We start from the raw sequence: 15450 nt of genomic DNA, 5'->3' as shown, positions 1-15450 counted from the left end.
TGGCTTGTTGTTGTACAAACGTCTCTCTCTCTTTCTGTTGACAGAATCTGACCGGCTGCTCCTGTATATCCAACGACAGCGAAAGTGCCACGGCGGTTCCCGGGAAATGCCCAATGGCGGGATGCCAGCAGTCTTTCCTCATTTTCCTGTGCGTGATTTGTGTCTGCAGCCTGGTCGGAGCCATGGCCCAGACTCCCTCTGTCATCATCCTAATCAGGTATCGTTGTGGTTTTATTTTATTTTGTGAAGAGACTCTCAATGCTTTAATTTGAAAAATAAAACTTTTTTTGTTCTGTCTGTTTCTCTTGAAGGACTGTGAGCCCTGAGCTGAAATCATACGCGCTCGGTGTGCTGTTCCTTCTGCTGCGACTCCTCGGTAGGAACCGTTTCCAGATAACACATCACTTTCACATGCAATCGCTCAGTCTCATTTCTCTCACTCGCAGCACAAATCCTGTTGAGGCTGCAAGCGTGTGGCGTTTTACCAATGCCTCCAGTGACGCACTCTGTTAATGACGGCAACCCGTCAATCGCTGATGCGCGGCTGCATCGACTTTACGTGTTTTCAGATGGAAAGCAAGTAAATCAGATCACGAGAGTGTAAAAACAACCTCACGTTCAGGAGGCAAGAGAAGAAATGGAACATAAGAGAGACAAAATGTGATTTTTAAATCATTTCAGTGCGTACGGAGTGATAGTTTGAAGATTTATGATTCTCCTCTTACAGCCAGCAAACCTTAGCTCAGTGCATGTTTCTCTCTTGCAGGATTCATTCCCCCTCCTCTGATTTTTGGTGCTGGGATCGACTCCACTTGCCTTTTCTGGAGTTCGGACTGCGACAAGAAGGGTGCCTGCCTGTTGTACGACAACGCGAAATACAGGCATCTCTACGTGAGCCTGGCCATCGTTCTCAAGGGTGTCGCCTTCCTCCTTTACACCACCACGTGGTATTGCTTGCGGCGGAACTACAGGAAGTACATCAAAAGTCACGAGGGCCACTTGACGCCAACTGAGTTTTACCCGTCCCTCACCGACGGCCCCAAAGTCGTCGACAGGACGAAGTTTATATACAACCTCGAGGACCACGAGTTTTGTGAAAATATGGAGTCTGTTTTATAATTTGTAAAGCAAAAAAAGGACAATATGGACATTTAAATGACTATTTTAGGAATGTAGTTTTTTCTTCTTTGTTAAATTCAAGAGGTTTTGATAAAGGCGATCTATTTTACGGCCCATTGAGGTCCTCGTGGCTCTCGACTGCGCTACACGTCCTCGATAAAATCAAAAGGGTCCACTGTAGTTGTTTACGTCTGAGCGAGGTGTTGTCAGGTGTTGCCAGTGAGTTCCCGTGTTGACTCTGTGGTAGAAGACGAGCGCAGTACCGTCCCACTCAGTCCTAGTCTGTTATTAGTGAGTGGACATGATGCTACTACAAACTATAGTTGCCATATTGTTTTAGGTCCGTCACGATTCCAGTGACAGTTTCCTTTCAGTCAGCACTGTGTGTTTTTGTTCCGTCACTCTTCAAAATGACATTTTTATGGTTAAAAAAAGAAAAGTTTGGTTTGTTTTTCAGTTATTCATATTTATAAAAGTTGCCAAGTGTTTACAAACTACTAGTTGATGCGTTTTAATTTCACTGCAGGAAATTTTCCTATTGAAAAATTAAAAAAAGAGAGAACAGAAACACCCTCACTGGGTTATTTTAGTGGCCTGTTGGATCTTTTAACTGCTCAGTTTCCTGTTCTCTTGCTGGATCATAGACACTGTTTTTTGATACTTCTTAGACTAGACGTTGAGGTCTTGTCTTATAGGTTGAAATGTGCAATGTTTCTTCATGATAGCATTTCCATGTTGTTTTTACTTCTTTTCAGCCTAATATGTCTTAATAAGGGATAGTTTGAATAAGAACTTTCTATATGTTTTCTTTTGGCTTTTGCACCCAGTGTCAAAGCAAAGGAAATCAAAAGTAGTATTTTTATGTTGTTCATCCTTCAAGTGGAAGGTTTGTTTTCATTTGGCCCAGAATGTTTTTATTAGATTGTTTTCGAGTATAAATTATATGTAATCTAATTGTCTGGGATGTGTGTGTGTCTGATGTTACAAAAGATCTGGGACAATTCATATCTATGGTGTGTTGCCTGTGTCTTCAAACTAGGCCTGTAATAAGATACAGAGGTTACAGTTGTGCTAAAGGAGACTGTGTGTACAAGGTTAAATAAAGTTAAAGGGCACTGAATTCATATCCAGGTGTGACTCACTGCACATGTGAGCTGTTACTCAGCTGAGCTCTCTGCAGTTACAGTTTGTCCCTTTTCTTACACTTTTTGTATGGCAGCATATTGTTTATTTTACTCTGGAAATAAATTATTTTTCAGAAAATTCATACAAATTTGAGTTCTTTTCTTTTCTTTTGAGTTCTGTTTGTGTGTAAGTGGCTCCATAGTGTAGTCGTTTACACATTCGCCTAACAAGTCAAAGCTTGCCAGTTTGGTCCCAGGAGGAGGCACGAGTCCCTTGGGGTTTGCATCAGGAGGGACATCAGGTGTGAAAATCTGCCAAATCAAATATGCAGAGCCATCCTGTGGTGGCCCCTTGTGAATAAGGGAGCAGGCAAAATGTGTGTAGAGCTGAGTTGTTCAATGTTTTTATAAACAACCACTGTTTCTGCTGGCTAGCAGGGGGCGACTTAAGGGGCAAAATGTCACAAAGTATGGAGGAGTGTCTACAGCCATCTGTAAAATATGGTGGAGGCTGGGTCATGGTTTGGGGCTGCATTTCAGCCAGTGGTGTTGCGGTCAAAGTTGATAGAATTATATTGGTCATATTTTCATCCACAATGCAATACAACCTGTAAAGTGTTGTGGTCTTAACTCAAAAGAAGTAATGTATTATAGCGATGTGGAGTACTCCAGATTTTGGTATCGATCTGATACAGAGTAAATACAACACCGATGCCTTTAATGATACTTTTAACCTTTAAAGGCAGCTTAGGTCAGAGAGAGCAGTGTGTCGTGATCCATGAGATGAATCAATTTGCTAAACCTGGATACATTTTAATGGCCACTAAATCACTGTTTTTATGCAATAATTAGCTAACATAACGAAATGCATCTTTTAACTTTTCATGTATTTTAAAACTGGATTTTCTGGAGACCTGGAATGCCCACCCTCCAACAGGTCTCGTCAGATGTCTGCCCCTCCCTGCACCAGGTCCTGCCAGAGGTTTCTTCCTGTTAAAAGGGAGTTTTTCCTTTCCACTGTCGCCAAAGTGCTTGCTCATAGGGGGTCGTCTGATTGTTGGGGTTTCTCTGTATTATTGTAGGGGTATTTACCTTACAATATTAAGCGCCCATATGGGTGGCTGTTGTGTAAGTAAAATTAAAATCAATTTAGTTTAATTTAAACATGTCTGTCTCTAAGGCACTTTGGATCAACTTCTGTTGTTCAAATGTGCTATAAGTAAAACTGACATGAGAGTTGATACAAAACGATTCAACATTTGTCATAGTCTGTTTAATGCAATTTTTCATTTCTGAAAAACATAATTTATTTAACATGATTATATTACGTTAAATAATATAATGCATATTTACAGGATAGAGCAAAGTATCTATCCGATAACAATACCAGCATCGGTATCAATGCTATCAATATTTGGATTCATCTGCCCACCTCTGATATATTACACATTACTCATTACTTTTTTTTCAAGTAATGCTGTATTTTACTTAATTACTAAGTGGATGAAGTAATTTGTTACACTACTCGGTACTTAACTTTGTTCAAATGGCCAACAATATAAACTTGAGGCAGTTCCACACACCAACACATAACTTATTCTATTTAGAACACAGATGCAATATTTTAGTATTTATTTATGAACAGAAAATTGACAACTTGAAGCAAAGCTGAAAACGAGCACAGAGAGACTTCAAAGCGATTGCCACAGTCAACTTTAGAAACATGAACAAGTACAAACGGAAGCTACAAGGCTGACTGCTCATCACTGCCTTTGTTGTCTGCTGAAGTTCAGGCTCTGGCTGCTAGCATGCATTCAGCTTTAATGTCACTTTGGGGTTTTGGCTAGCTTTGTGTTAGCATGCTGTCTGTGCAGATACTTGGAAAGAGCTGAAGTTGTGTTATCAGCAGAATGCAATTGATTCTATCCTGGATGTAGTTTCAGCTTTACCATCGTACTCTTGTCCTTTCATAAAATAAACAGTAATGTCCATATCTGGACTGCAGGCTGCTCCACCGCGGTCCTCCTCCCACAAGTAACGACACAATTGCAACGGTAATTTATTAATGAATTTAGTGCAGTAACTGCACCACTGAAAAATATAATGTGACTCAATGCTGTTGGCCACAACTTCATTTTTCAGCATGACAATGATCCCAAACAAAGTGCCAATGCAGTAATAGCATAGCTGGACAGAAAAACATGCAGGAGTCGCAAGAGTTCAGGCTGTGCTGGTCAAACAAAATATTGATTTTCAAACTTTTTAGAATTGTACAAACTCTGTTTTTGCCCTGTATACTGTATTTCTATTCATGTTTGCACATATTTCAATAAATTGCTGCACTTATTTACCACACCGGCTCAGATGTCACCTGGCTTAATGAGGTCTGGAAGTAGGCTACTGGAACAAGATATGCAAGGACCGAGAACATGGAATTGTTGGAGTGTGTGTGTGTAATCACGGTTCTATTTTTCAGATAGGCTTTTTAAAGATTCTAATATAAGTGTTGAGGCACTGTTAAAATAAAAGCTCCAGCTCAGCTACCAGTTTGTATTCACGGCTCAGCACATATTCCCAATATTGTACCAAGTCCTCGCCCAGCGAGATGCTTTATATAGACACGAGAAATTAATGGTACCACATGAGGACAGAGACTTTCCATATTTTGATTTGCACAGTGGATTGGAGGCTTAGTTTAGCCGTTAGACTTTAGCTCTCACAGTTTGAGTACCACAGAACCACTGAGAGTTTGTAAAATATGCTTCTAGATATTATGTAAATCAATACATGTTTCTGCAAAAATAATTTTAACAAGTGCTACTTAATATTTTTACTGTATAAAAACAATAAATAAATCAAAGAACAATTTTACCTTTTGAAGTCAAATAAGCATGAATGTTACATGAGGATGTATATAAGGCTCTCTAACAGCAAATGCTGCTGAGGGAAGGACAAAGTGTGCAATGAGAATTTTCTTTTTCTTTTGTATAATAAAGGCTTTCAAAAGCAGCACAATTCAAAGTTCTTCACTTCATCACATTAATAGACGTGAGAGTTCAATCAGACCTCACGTTTTCTAAGACTTTCATTCCTGATATATGACATATGAAAAGTGAAGTAGATTCAGAATCAGAATCAGAATCAGAATGGGTTTATTGCCAGATGTTGAGGTTTACAACATTAGGAAATTGCTGCGGTGCTTCAGTGCAGACAATAAGAATTAAAGTGCTATGTAGAAAGAAAGATATGTGCATGAGATATACATGAGATATATACATGAGAATAAGAATTATGAGTGCTACGTAGAAAGATATATACATGAGTGCAGGTGATGATCAGTGCCAAACATGAAATGATGCAGTAACACAGCGTAGGGTCATGTGTTAGTGGCGGGGACAATCATGTGGTTATTGTTCATGTGTCCAACAGCAGAGGGGAAGAAACTGTTCTTGTGGCGAGAGGTTCTGGTGCGAATGGACCGGAGCCTCCTGCCTGAGGGGAGCAGGTCAAACAGACTGTGTCCAGGGTGAGAAGGGTCAGCTGAGATCCGGGCTGCACGCCGCAGTGTCCTGGAGGTGTACAGGTCCTGCAGAGATGGGAGTCTGCAGCCAATCACCTTCTCAGCAGAGCACACAACACGCTGCAGTCTCTGTTTGTCCCTGATAGTGGCTCCAGCGTACCACACGGTGATGGAGGAGGTGAGGATGGACTCGATGATTGCAGTGTAGAATTGCATCATCGTCCGTGTTGGCAGGTTGAATTTCTTCAGCTGCCTCAGGAAGTACATCCTCTGCTGGGCTTTCTTGATGACGGAGGTGATGGTGGGCTCCCACTTCAGGTCCTGGGTGATGGTGGTACCCAGGAAGCGGAATGAGTCCACAGAGGTGATGGGGGTGTCAGTCAGGATGATGGGGGGGAGTGGGGCTGTGTGCTTCCTGAAGTCCACAATAATCTCCACTGTCTTCTGGGCATTCAGCACCAGGTTGTTGTGGCTGCACCAAGACACCAGACGTTCAACCTCCCTCCTGTAGGCAGACTCGTCCCCGTCCGAGATGAGCCCGAGATTCAGTCCCTTATAAACCAACAAAAGAATATAAAAGTCACTTTATTGACACACAGGGAGCTGGTACAAGATGACTGATGTGGTCCTCTCTCCTGGGTTTTTTAAGAAACACTTGAATAATAGCTTTCCTGGATTTCTGGATGTAGCACACGAGTCCTTGTGTTCTTGACATCATGTAACTCTCAAATGTCCAACCTTGAGCTAAAATGACTGAGCAGAGCTATATATATATATTCACTTTCATCGGTACAGCTGTTTAACTCAAATATTAAATCGTCCAATCATCTGACAGTAATCCATGGAATTTCAGCAAGCAGACATGATCAAGTTAACTTTCGGAAGTTCAAACCGAGAGAAGAAAAATTATTTAAGTGACTTTGAATGTGGCATGGTTGTTGTGGCAAGGTTTGCAGAAAATGGTCTGAAAAAGAGAAAATATTCAGTGAGGATCAGTTGTCTGGGTGAAAATGCCTGGTTGATGTCAGGGGAGAGTGGCAAGACTGCTTCGAGCTAATAGGAAGGCAACAGAAAATCAACCAAGCTATGCAGAAAAGCAGCAGATGGGCTACAACAGCATCAGAAGACCACACCGGCTGAAGAACAGAAGAGCATCTCTGATCAATAACCTGTCAATCTCGCTAAAATCAGCCTCGGTGAATCTATGTCACAAATTAAGACATTTCTCGTCCTTGTCATACCGCTGTGCTGATTTCTGTAAATAACTAAGGTAGAAAATACGGTAGTGAAATCCCATATGACAAACGTTGTAGCAACTTTATATTAACCCATATATGAAAACAGCATCCTAATGATTATGCCAGTTATCCTTTCTGGGCAAAAACAAACACACTGGAATTAATTCCTGTTTTCAGCCTTAACAAATATTTAAGGTGCAAGATTTAGTCCTACAGTTTGAGTGTCATTAAAATGTAACCAAATGAGAGATAAGAAGGAAATTTTGAAAAAGTGTCAATAATATACTTTACAGGTATCGACAAAAAAAAAACCCTAACCCTGTCAGTCAGAAGCTGACCTGTAACAGGTGGGCATTACACTAAAAACAGTGTTGCAGAGCTGAAGCCTGTCTGCTAGTACTGTGGGATACTTATACTTTTGATATAGTTTAGATACCAAGTATCACCAATACCAGTACTAATACCGATACTTTTGACCTATAAAGGCTTACGTGTCATGGTTTGAGATGAACCATCATCAATTTGCAACTCTGAATACATTTCACTAATTCACAGATTTGTATTTTTCACAATAATTAGTTGTATTAACCTAAATTTCAAAGTGTGCTTTGTTGTATTAACAAAAAACACTAAAAATTTTCACATATTTTAAAACTAATTTTTCTTTTTTAGTAAAATAATAGTAATTTAAAAAAAGGTTCAACACAATACTGAAGTAACAGGCAACAAAGTATCGATGCTATTGCATTAGTATGTATCCAATATCTATACCAATACCAGCATTCTTATCGATATTTATTTATTAACTTTATTATCTCTAAAGCATCTTCTGTCCAAATTAAAATATAACGAACTTCTATTGGCCGGAGACTTGAACTGGGACTGGCTGAATATAGCTTCTGATGAATTTAAATCCTTCTGTGACTCTGTTAATCTTAGCCAGTTGGTCAACCTACCTACAAGGCCAAATATAAAGAGTCCTGACAAATCTACTTTGATTGACCTAATTCTAACAAATGTCCCTCATAAGTTTCTGTCTCTAGGCATGTTTTGTAATGATTTAAGTGATCATTGTGTAGTTGCTACCAGTAGGAACACTAAAATCCCTAAATGTAAACCGCGTATCATCTGTAAAAGAAATTTTAAAATATTTAATGAGCAAGCGTTTCATTATGACTTGTCTATGGTAAATTGGGAAAACTTGAGTCTGATACCAGACATCCATCTGGCTTGGGCTTATTTTAAAGAAATTTTTATGAAGATTTTAAATAAGCATGCACCTGCCAAAAAATTTAGGGTCAAGGGACGGGAGAACCCTTGGTTTTCATCGGAATTATCAGAGTCCATCCATCAGCGTAACGTGGCATGGGCAAAAGCTAGGAAAAACGATTCCCTGACTGACTGGTTAGACTTCAGGAAATTAAGAAACAAATGCACGACACTTATCAAGAAGGCTAAGTCAGAATATTATTTATCTGTTACTACAGAAAACCTCAATAACCCTCAGAAATTTTGGAAAGTAATTAAGTCCTTATCTATAAATAAAATATCACAGGCTCTTCCAAAATTCATTTTAAAAGATTCTGTCCCAGTTTATGACAGAACTGAGGTCTTAAACAGCTTTAACAAGCACTTTGTAGCTACTGGTTTTTTATTTAACTCTGTTGGAGCAGCCCCCATGATTCCCTGCACAGAACCCCAAACATATATTGGGGAGCTTTTTGATTTTTCTCCTTTTTCTGTCCAGGAAGTGCATAAAGCTCTTAAAGCCTTAGATCACAGGAAACCCCCAGGGCCAGACTTAATAGAGCCCTATTTTCTGAAAATAGCAGCTGATTACATTGCACAACCTCTTACGATCCTTTTTAATCTTTCAATCCAAAATAAAGAAATTCCACTTGTTTGGAAGTCTGCTTTTGTTACGCCAATATTAAAAGGAGGCGACCCGGCCATTTTGACTAATTACAGGCCAATATCAAACTTGTGTGTTTTGGCAAAAGTCCTTGAGCAAAAGTCCTCAGGCCCTCCAAGGTTTGGAGGCCTATCTCCACCCACCACCACTTCCCCTGCCGGTGGCGGACTCCCTCAGACATCGGTGTGTTGGTGGTTCTTTGTGTCTGGGGGTGGGCGTCCGGGTACACACCGGCTCACTCCTTGGCGGCCGCTTGTCGGGGCCTGGGGCCTGGGGCTCGCTCGGGCCCCTTTGGAGGTGGGGTGCCCCCGGCCTCTCGGCCTAGGGCTCGGTCACTCAGGCGCAGCTGGGGGCCGGCGGAGCTCACGGGCGCGTCACTGCAACCCCCCCTGGCTTCTGCTCCGCGGCTGCTGAGTGAGCCCTCGTCTGGGACTCTCCTCAGCTCTTACTGGAACAGTGGCGCGGCTGCCCCTCTGTTGGTCTTCCATGGTCTCTTGTGTTCTGGGGGCCTCTGGATGTCTGGAGTTTTGATCTCCTCCATACCCGCTTCACACCCTGGAGGACGGGGCTGTGGCCCCCCCACACTCCCTAGCAGATCATTACATGGAGAAACCTTTGGAATGCAAGCATGCTGATCCACACAGGTATGCACACATGGGTATTCACAGACGCGGACTAAAGCTTTCTTGGCTGCTGCCTCAAAGCACACTGTGCGCTGTCTATCTTGCGTGCTGCACAATATCGTTTATTACTTAGTAAATACTGATATCTATGACTAGCTAGTTTATTGTGATGGTGCTTTGTTTTCTCTATTATTATGTTGCTCTTTGTTGTTTGCTGTCTCCTCTGTTTGTTTGTTTGTTTGTTTGTTTGTTTTTTTTCTCCATACAGGTGACCCAGGAGGTTTTTTTTTTTTTTTTTTTTTTTGTCTCTCTTCCCCCCCCTTCTCACCGTCTCTTCTCCCCTTGGGTTTTCTTTCTTTCTCTCCCCCTCTCTCTCTCATTCATTCCCCCTGTCCTATTTATTAAAAAAAAAAAAAAAAAAAAAAAATGACAAAGGATGAACTGAAGCTCTGCCATCACGTAATGTCGCATACTGCTGTTTCTGATGTCATTTAGGAAAAAAAAAAAAAAAAAAAGTCCTTGAGTCTCTCGTCAGTGAGCAATTAAAAGAGTTCTTGTACTCTAATGAAGTTCTTTCAAAACTACAATCTGGGTTCAGAAAACAGCATAGTGCTGTCACGGCTGCCACAAAAGTGATAAATGACATACTTGTTGCTCTTGATAAAAAACAGCACTGTGCTTCTCTCTTTATTGACCTGTCAAAAGCTTTCGACACTGTGGATCACGCCATTTTAAAGCATAGGCTTCTTTCTTTGGGGCTGTCTAGACATGTTGTCTCCTGGTTTACTAATTATTTGAGTGACAGGACTCAATGTATTAAATGTGAAAATCTGTGCTCAGAACTTTTGAATATTCACACTGGGGTGCCACAGGGTTCAATTTTAGGACCTCTGCTGTTCATCATGTATATAAATGATTTGGGACAAAATGTGTCCAATGCTAGTATGCATTTTTATGCTGATGACACAGTTATTTATTCCTTTGGCTCAAACTTTGAAAAGGCAATAGAATCATTGCAGAAAGCTTTTGACGTGGTTCAGCACACACTTCTGGAGCTGAAATTGGTTCTCAATGCTGAAAAGACAAAGCTAATGTTGTTTTCAAACATGAAGAGATTTCCTCAAACTGTCCCCTTGGTGTCCACTCTTGAGGGAAACCTCATAGAAGTGGTGCATAGGTATAAATATCTTGGCTTTTTAATTGATGATTCTCTGACCTTTAAACCTCACATAGACAATCTTGTGAAAAAACTCAAACTAAAATTGGGATTTTTCTTTCGAAACAAATTTTGCTTTTCTTTTGAGACAAAAAAGCGTCTTGTAAATGCTACATTTTTATCTGTTTTAGATTATGGTGATCTGCTGTACATGAATGCTTCCGCCCAGTGTCTTCATAAGATTGACTCAGTTTATCATGCCTCCTTACGGTTTATTACAAACTGTAGGGCCTTGACCCATTGTTGTGATCTGTACGCTCGAGTGGGATGGCCTTCGTTGTCCTCCAGGAGGTTTGCTCACTGGTGCATCTTTATTTATAAGGCCCTGCTTGGACAAATGCCCACCTACATTTGCGATCTGCTCACACGGAGAAGTACTGTTTCTTACAGCCTGCGTTCAAGCGATCTTTTATTGCTCAATGTTCCATTTGCCAGAACTGAACTGGGAAAGAGGGCTTTTACTTATGCTGCCCCTTTCACATGGAACATGATGCAAAAAGACTGGAAGATAGCAGATCTTATTTCATTAAATGCTTTTAAGTCCAGATTGAGAGAGCCAGAGAAAAATGTTTTTAAAATGTAATTGTTATTTATAATATGTATGTAACTTTGTAATTTCAACGTGTTGTCGCCTCTTGGCCAGGACTCCCTTGCAAAAGAGGTTTTTAATCTCAATGGGACTTTTCCTGGTTAAATAAAGGTTAATAATAAAAAATAATAAATATTATCTTTGGATCGAGCCCACCTCTGCTTTCTTCGGTTCAAAAAAGCCAAACATGATCTTATGGCAGCACGGTGGCATAATTATCTCTGTTGCCTCACACCAAGAAGGTCCTGAGTTTGCGTGTTCTCCACGTGTTTGCGTGGGTTCGGTTAATTGAGGTTAGGTTAATTGGCGATTCTAAATTACCCATAGGTGTGTATGTGACTGTGATGTCTGTGTTAGCCCTGCGTCAGCGTGCCTGGAGCCTCTCGCCCTGTGGTAGCTGGGATAGGCTCCAGTGCGCCACACGACCCTGCCAAGGATAAGCAGAAGAAAATAGATGAATGGATCTTATGACACATGTAAAGCATGTATAGAGGCATCAAGGTACTATTCCCTCATCTCCTTAGTCTTATCAAATTTAAGGAAATACAGTCTGCTGGAGCAGTTATCTTATGATATGTTACACAGATCTCACTGATCTTACATGCAAAATTAATGGCCTCCTCATATTTGTTGCTTCTGAAAACGACATCTCATAATTACAATGACACCTCAGCACTTGCAAATGTGGCTATAATGCGCTTTAAAAAATGAGGGCGCAGTGTATTTCTGCCTGTCTTTGAGCGAGTGTCGTTGTCAGGTGGTTGTAAAGTCTAATAATAGCTCAATGACACTCCTGAACAAGACACACACACACAGAAAGAAAGAGAAAAAGCTTGTGCATGACAGCAGCAGTATCAGTATCACTGCATCTGTCTCAACAGCCTCTGATATTCACCTCACTCCTGATACTCCTCACAACAAAGATGCACAAAATACAACAACTGCGATTCCCCGGGAAGGTGTCCTTGTTGAAAGGCAGAGCAAAAACAAAACAAAACAAAACAAAAAAAGCCAACGACAACAACAAGAATCCACCAGCAGGAAACAGACGCTGCTGCAGGCAAGAGTTTTCTCTCTTAGTCAAGAAGTGTCAATTAGCCTAATGGCTGCTTTAGTAAGACAAAGCGTTACACAACAGCTCGAGTGGAGAAAATAAAGCAGTAAATCCTCTCTGGGGTGCCTCGACTTGCATCCTTCTCAAATTGCTGATACACGTTCAGTGACTGTTAATCTGATAGAGTGACTGAATTCATCCTGCTCTCATTTGGATTTTCATCCCAGAGTGGAAATGCGACGTACATGTTCCACTAAACACACTGAGAGTGAACTGTGAATTAGCACTGGATGTAAAACCAGACATCATATGTGTAAATATCATTATGAGTCATTATGCACAATCTCAGGGCTCCAGCTGCACTTTTCAATTTATGTAAATTAGACCTTTATTCATGTCTGTGAATCGCAATCGTGTAGAAAATGTATGCCTGGAATATGAAAACAGATAGCACTTTCCCTTTAGATTTGTTTTGACTGCATAATCCCTAATTTACTTTCATTATATATCAACTAACTAACTAGCTAAAGACTGACTGAGGGCGAAAATGATGCTAATGATAGGAATTGTATAATGGAGGGGTAACACATTTTAATAAATGACTTTTAATTACAAAGGAATGAAGAATCGATGACGACTATTCAAACGTTTGTACTTATGAAGAAACTCATCTGCTAAAGGAATGGCAAGAAAATAAAAAAGCAAACATGCTCAGTTAGCATTTTGGGATAAACATAAATATATTCAAAGGAAAAATCTTGGCACAGCATAACAGTAATAAAGGGGTGCGTGATAAGATTCATTTCTTTTCCAACATCAGCGCTCTAATTATTTTATGCCCGAAAAGTGCTGGAATTCCCTGAGCAAAGCAAAATAATTGAGAAAATTTTAAAAATGTGTTTGGAAATCACAGAACAGTCCAACATTTATGAGTCTGTGAAGCCGGGAGGGAAAAGTTCAGGGAGGGAGGGAGGGAAGGAAGGAAGGAAGGAAGGAAGGAAGGAAGGAAGAAAGAAAGAAAGAAAGAAAGAAAGAAAGAAAGAAAGAAAGAAAGAAAGAAAGAAAGAAGGCTGAATTGCTTTCATCTCAGCCATCCTCCCAGTCAATAAAAGCAAAAGGTCATCTTTTACAAAAACAGGATGAAGTGCCGATAATAGTTGCTTTAAAAGTGCTTTGTTTAAGGGGCAGAGTTGTATTCAGAACCTAATTCAAAGCACAAACATGTCGATAGTTTAGCCTTATCAGAAAAATGAACTCTGTGGCTGATTATTATGTATATCATTAACACACGCAGCTCAAAAGTTTGTGGAGGGGATAGAGACGTTTTTTCTTTAGCTAATGGTCCTTTTTTTCATTCCAGTGAATGATTTGTGTGCTCATATAACGACTGAATCTTTTGTGGTTAACTGAAATATCCCCGCTGTTCACAAACACACACACACACAATGTTGTGATCTCAGCCAGCGGCTGCGCAGCCTCTCTTCTGGTGCCGTGTACAAGCAGACAGGTTGATAAAACATGAAGGAGCCAGTAGGAAGGCGAATGGGGGAGGTTTTTGATATTTTCTTCCTGATTGTAACATCAGCAGAAGATTTTTCCTGAAATTGTCTGACAACCAAGAAAAATGTGAAAACTGCTGTCAGAACTTTATGTTACAGGGGTTTTAGTTAGCAAATGAGTCTTGTTCTGAGATGCACAGTATGACTTCAAAACAAAGGTTTGTGTGACATGTTTTCAACGTGAGTTGACTTCCAGGGGTGATTAAATTAAAATAAATTCCCCAGCACGATCAGGTGGCGCGTTTACCTGCACGTCTGCACTTGCTTCCTCAAACAAATGACACAAAAGCGGCCTGACGTCAAATAGAGCTGTCGGTTTGTTACAATCTGACTCTTGCATTAAATTCAAGCAAACACAAAAAGATGACAAAAGACTAAATCGTGCCTGGAGGCGCGTTGACTAAGCAGGGAGAAATTTAAATGCCGAAAGATGAGGATGATTATTTGAAAGCAAAATGCATTTTACTCCAGTAAAAGTCAGCAGGCATTCCCCCCGAAAAGTTGCAACTCGGTGTGTTAGATTCACACAATAAAGGAAAAGAAGTGCTTCAAACTCAGAGTTTCCTGGGGTTGGACGTCCAAAGCTCCAGCTAAACCCCAGGTCACATCTAATGATTAACAGAATGGTTCATCCTAAATCCTAAATCTTTTCTGATTTTAATGAAGTATCTACACAGTCACACAAAAGCCAAACCATCCCTTCCACACTGTAAAAATGCAGTGTTTTATCTATAGCTACAAGCGAAAGGAAAAAAAACTCCTTCCAGTTGTTTTTGTGGATTTGAAATCCCATTAACGAGTTATACAGTTAGCTGGTCAAGCATCCACGCCTATGTTTGAATATCAAATTGTAGTCTCAACATGCTCCTCAGTGTGGAAAGTAGTAGTTCACAATGCCTGATGACAACTTCAGTATTTGACAGTTTCCCAAAATCAAAATGTTCTAATTTTTTTTGAACAACACTTCTCTGATGAGTGTCAGAGGAAAGTGTCTCTGAGGGGCGTTTTGATAGCACAAACAAGACTGCATAAGTGATAACACAAAGCACACTACTCCAGTCGCTCACAATTTGCTTAAACAAGTTGCTGGAAACGCTCTTCAGTCCATATTGACAGGACAGCATCACACAGTAGCTGCAGATTTGTTGGATGTACATGGATGATGCTGGTGTCCCGTTCCACTACATCCCAAATGCTCTGTTAGATTGAGATCTGGTGTCTGTGGAGTCCATTTGAGCACAGTGAACTCACAGCTATGTTCTAGTTTGATGTGATTTGAGCTTTGGGACATCTTTTTGTGACACTTTGGTCATCCATGGCACTCAGGTAGGCTGCGGTGTTTAAACAACGCTCAGTTGGTACTAAGACACTGAAAATGTGCCAACGTCAGCAGCAGCAGCAGCAGCAGACGCGTGGGCTTCTGCCACACATCTGGGCTTCTGCCACACATCTGCTTCAGAGATGCTCTTCTGCTTCTTTTTTGTAGCAGCCCTGTA

The 15450-nt window shown here is 40.7% G+C and overlaps 1 protein-coding gene across 5 annotated transcripts in view; it reads left to right on the top strand.

The window, feature by feature from the left end:
* The window catches only part of slco3a1a (solute carrier organic anion transporter family member 3A1a), a 36713-nt gene extending 34343 nt beyond the window's left edge, over positions 1-2370 (top strand). For all 5 annotated transcript variants that reach the window (XM_085461768.1, XM_085461766.1, XM_085461769.1 and 2 more), the window contains exons 9-11: positions 45-217; positions 312-376; positions 767-2370. In XM_085461768.1, coding sequence (XP_085317894.1) covers positions 45-217; positions 312-376; positions 767-1119 — 591 coding nt within the window. In that variant the 3' untranslated portion in view covers positions 1120-2370. The remainder of the gene's footprint in view (positions 1-44; positions 218-311; positions 377-766) is intronic.
* The last annotated feature ends 13080 nt before the right edge of the window (positions 2371-15450 follow it).

The sequence above is a fragment of the Copadichromis virginalis genome, linkage group LG7, assembly GCF_057382275.1.
Source record: "Copadichromis virginalis isolate Kocher_CV1m ecotype Utaka linkage group LG7, C_Virginalis_male_GT1.1, whole genome shotgun sequence".
Lineage (NCBI taxonomy): Eukaryota > Metazoa > Chordata > Actinopteri > Cichliformes > Cichlidae > Copadichromis > Copadichromis virginalis.
Note: the sequence above shows the minus strand (reverse complement) of the source record. Positions and strands in the feature narration are given on the sequence as shown.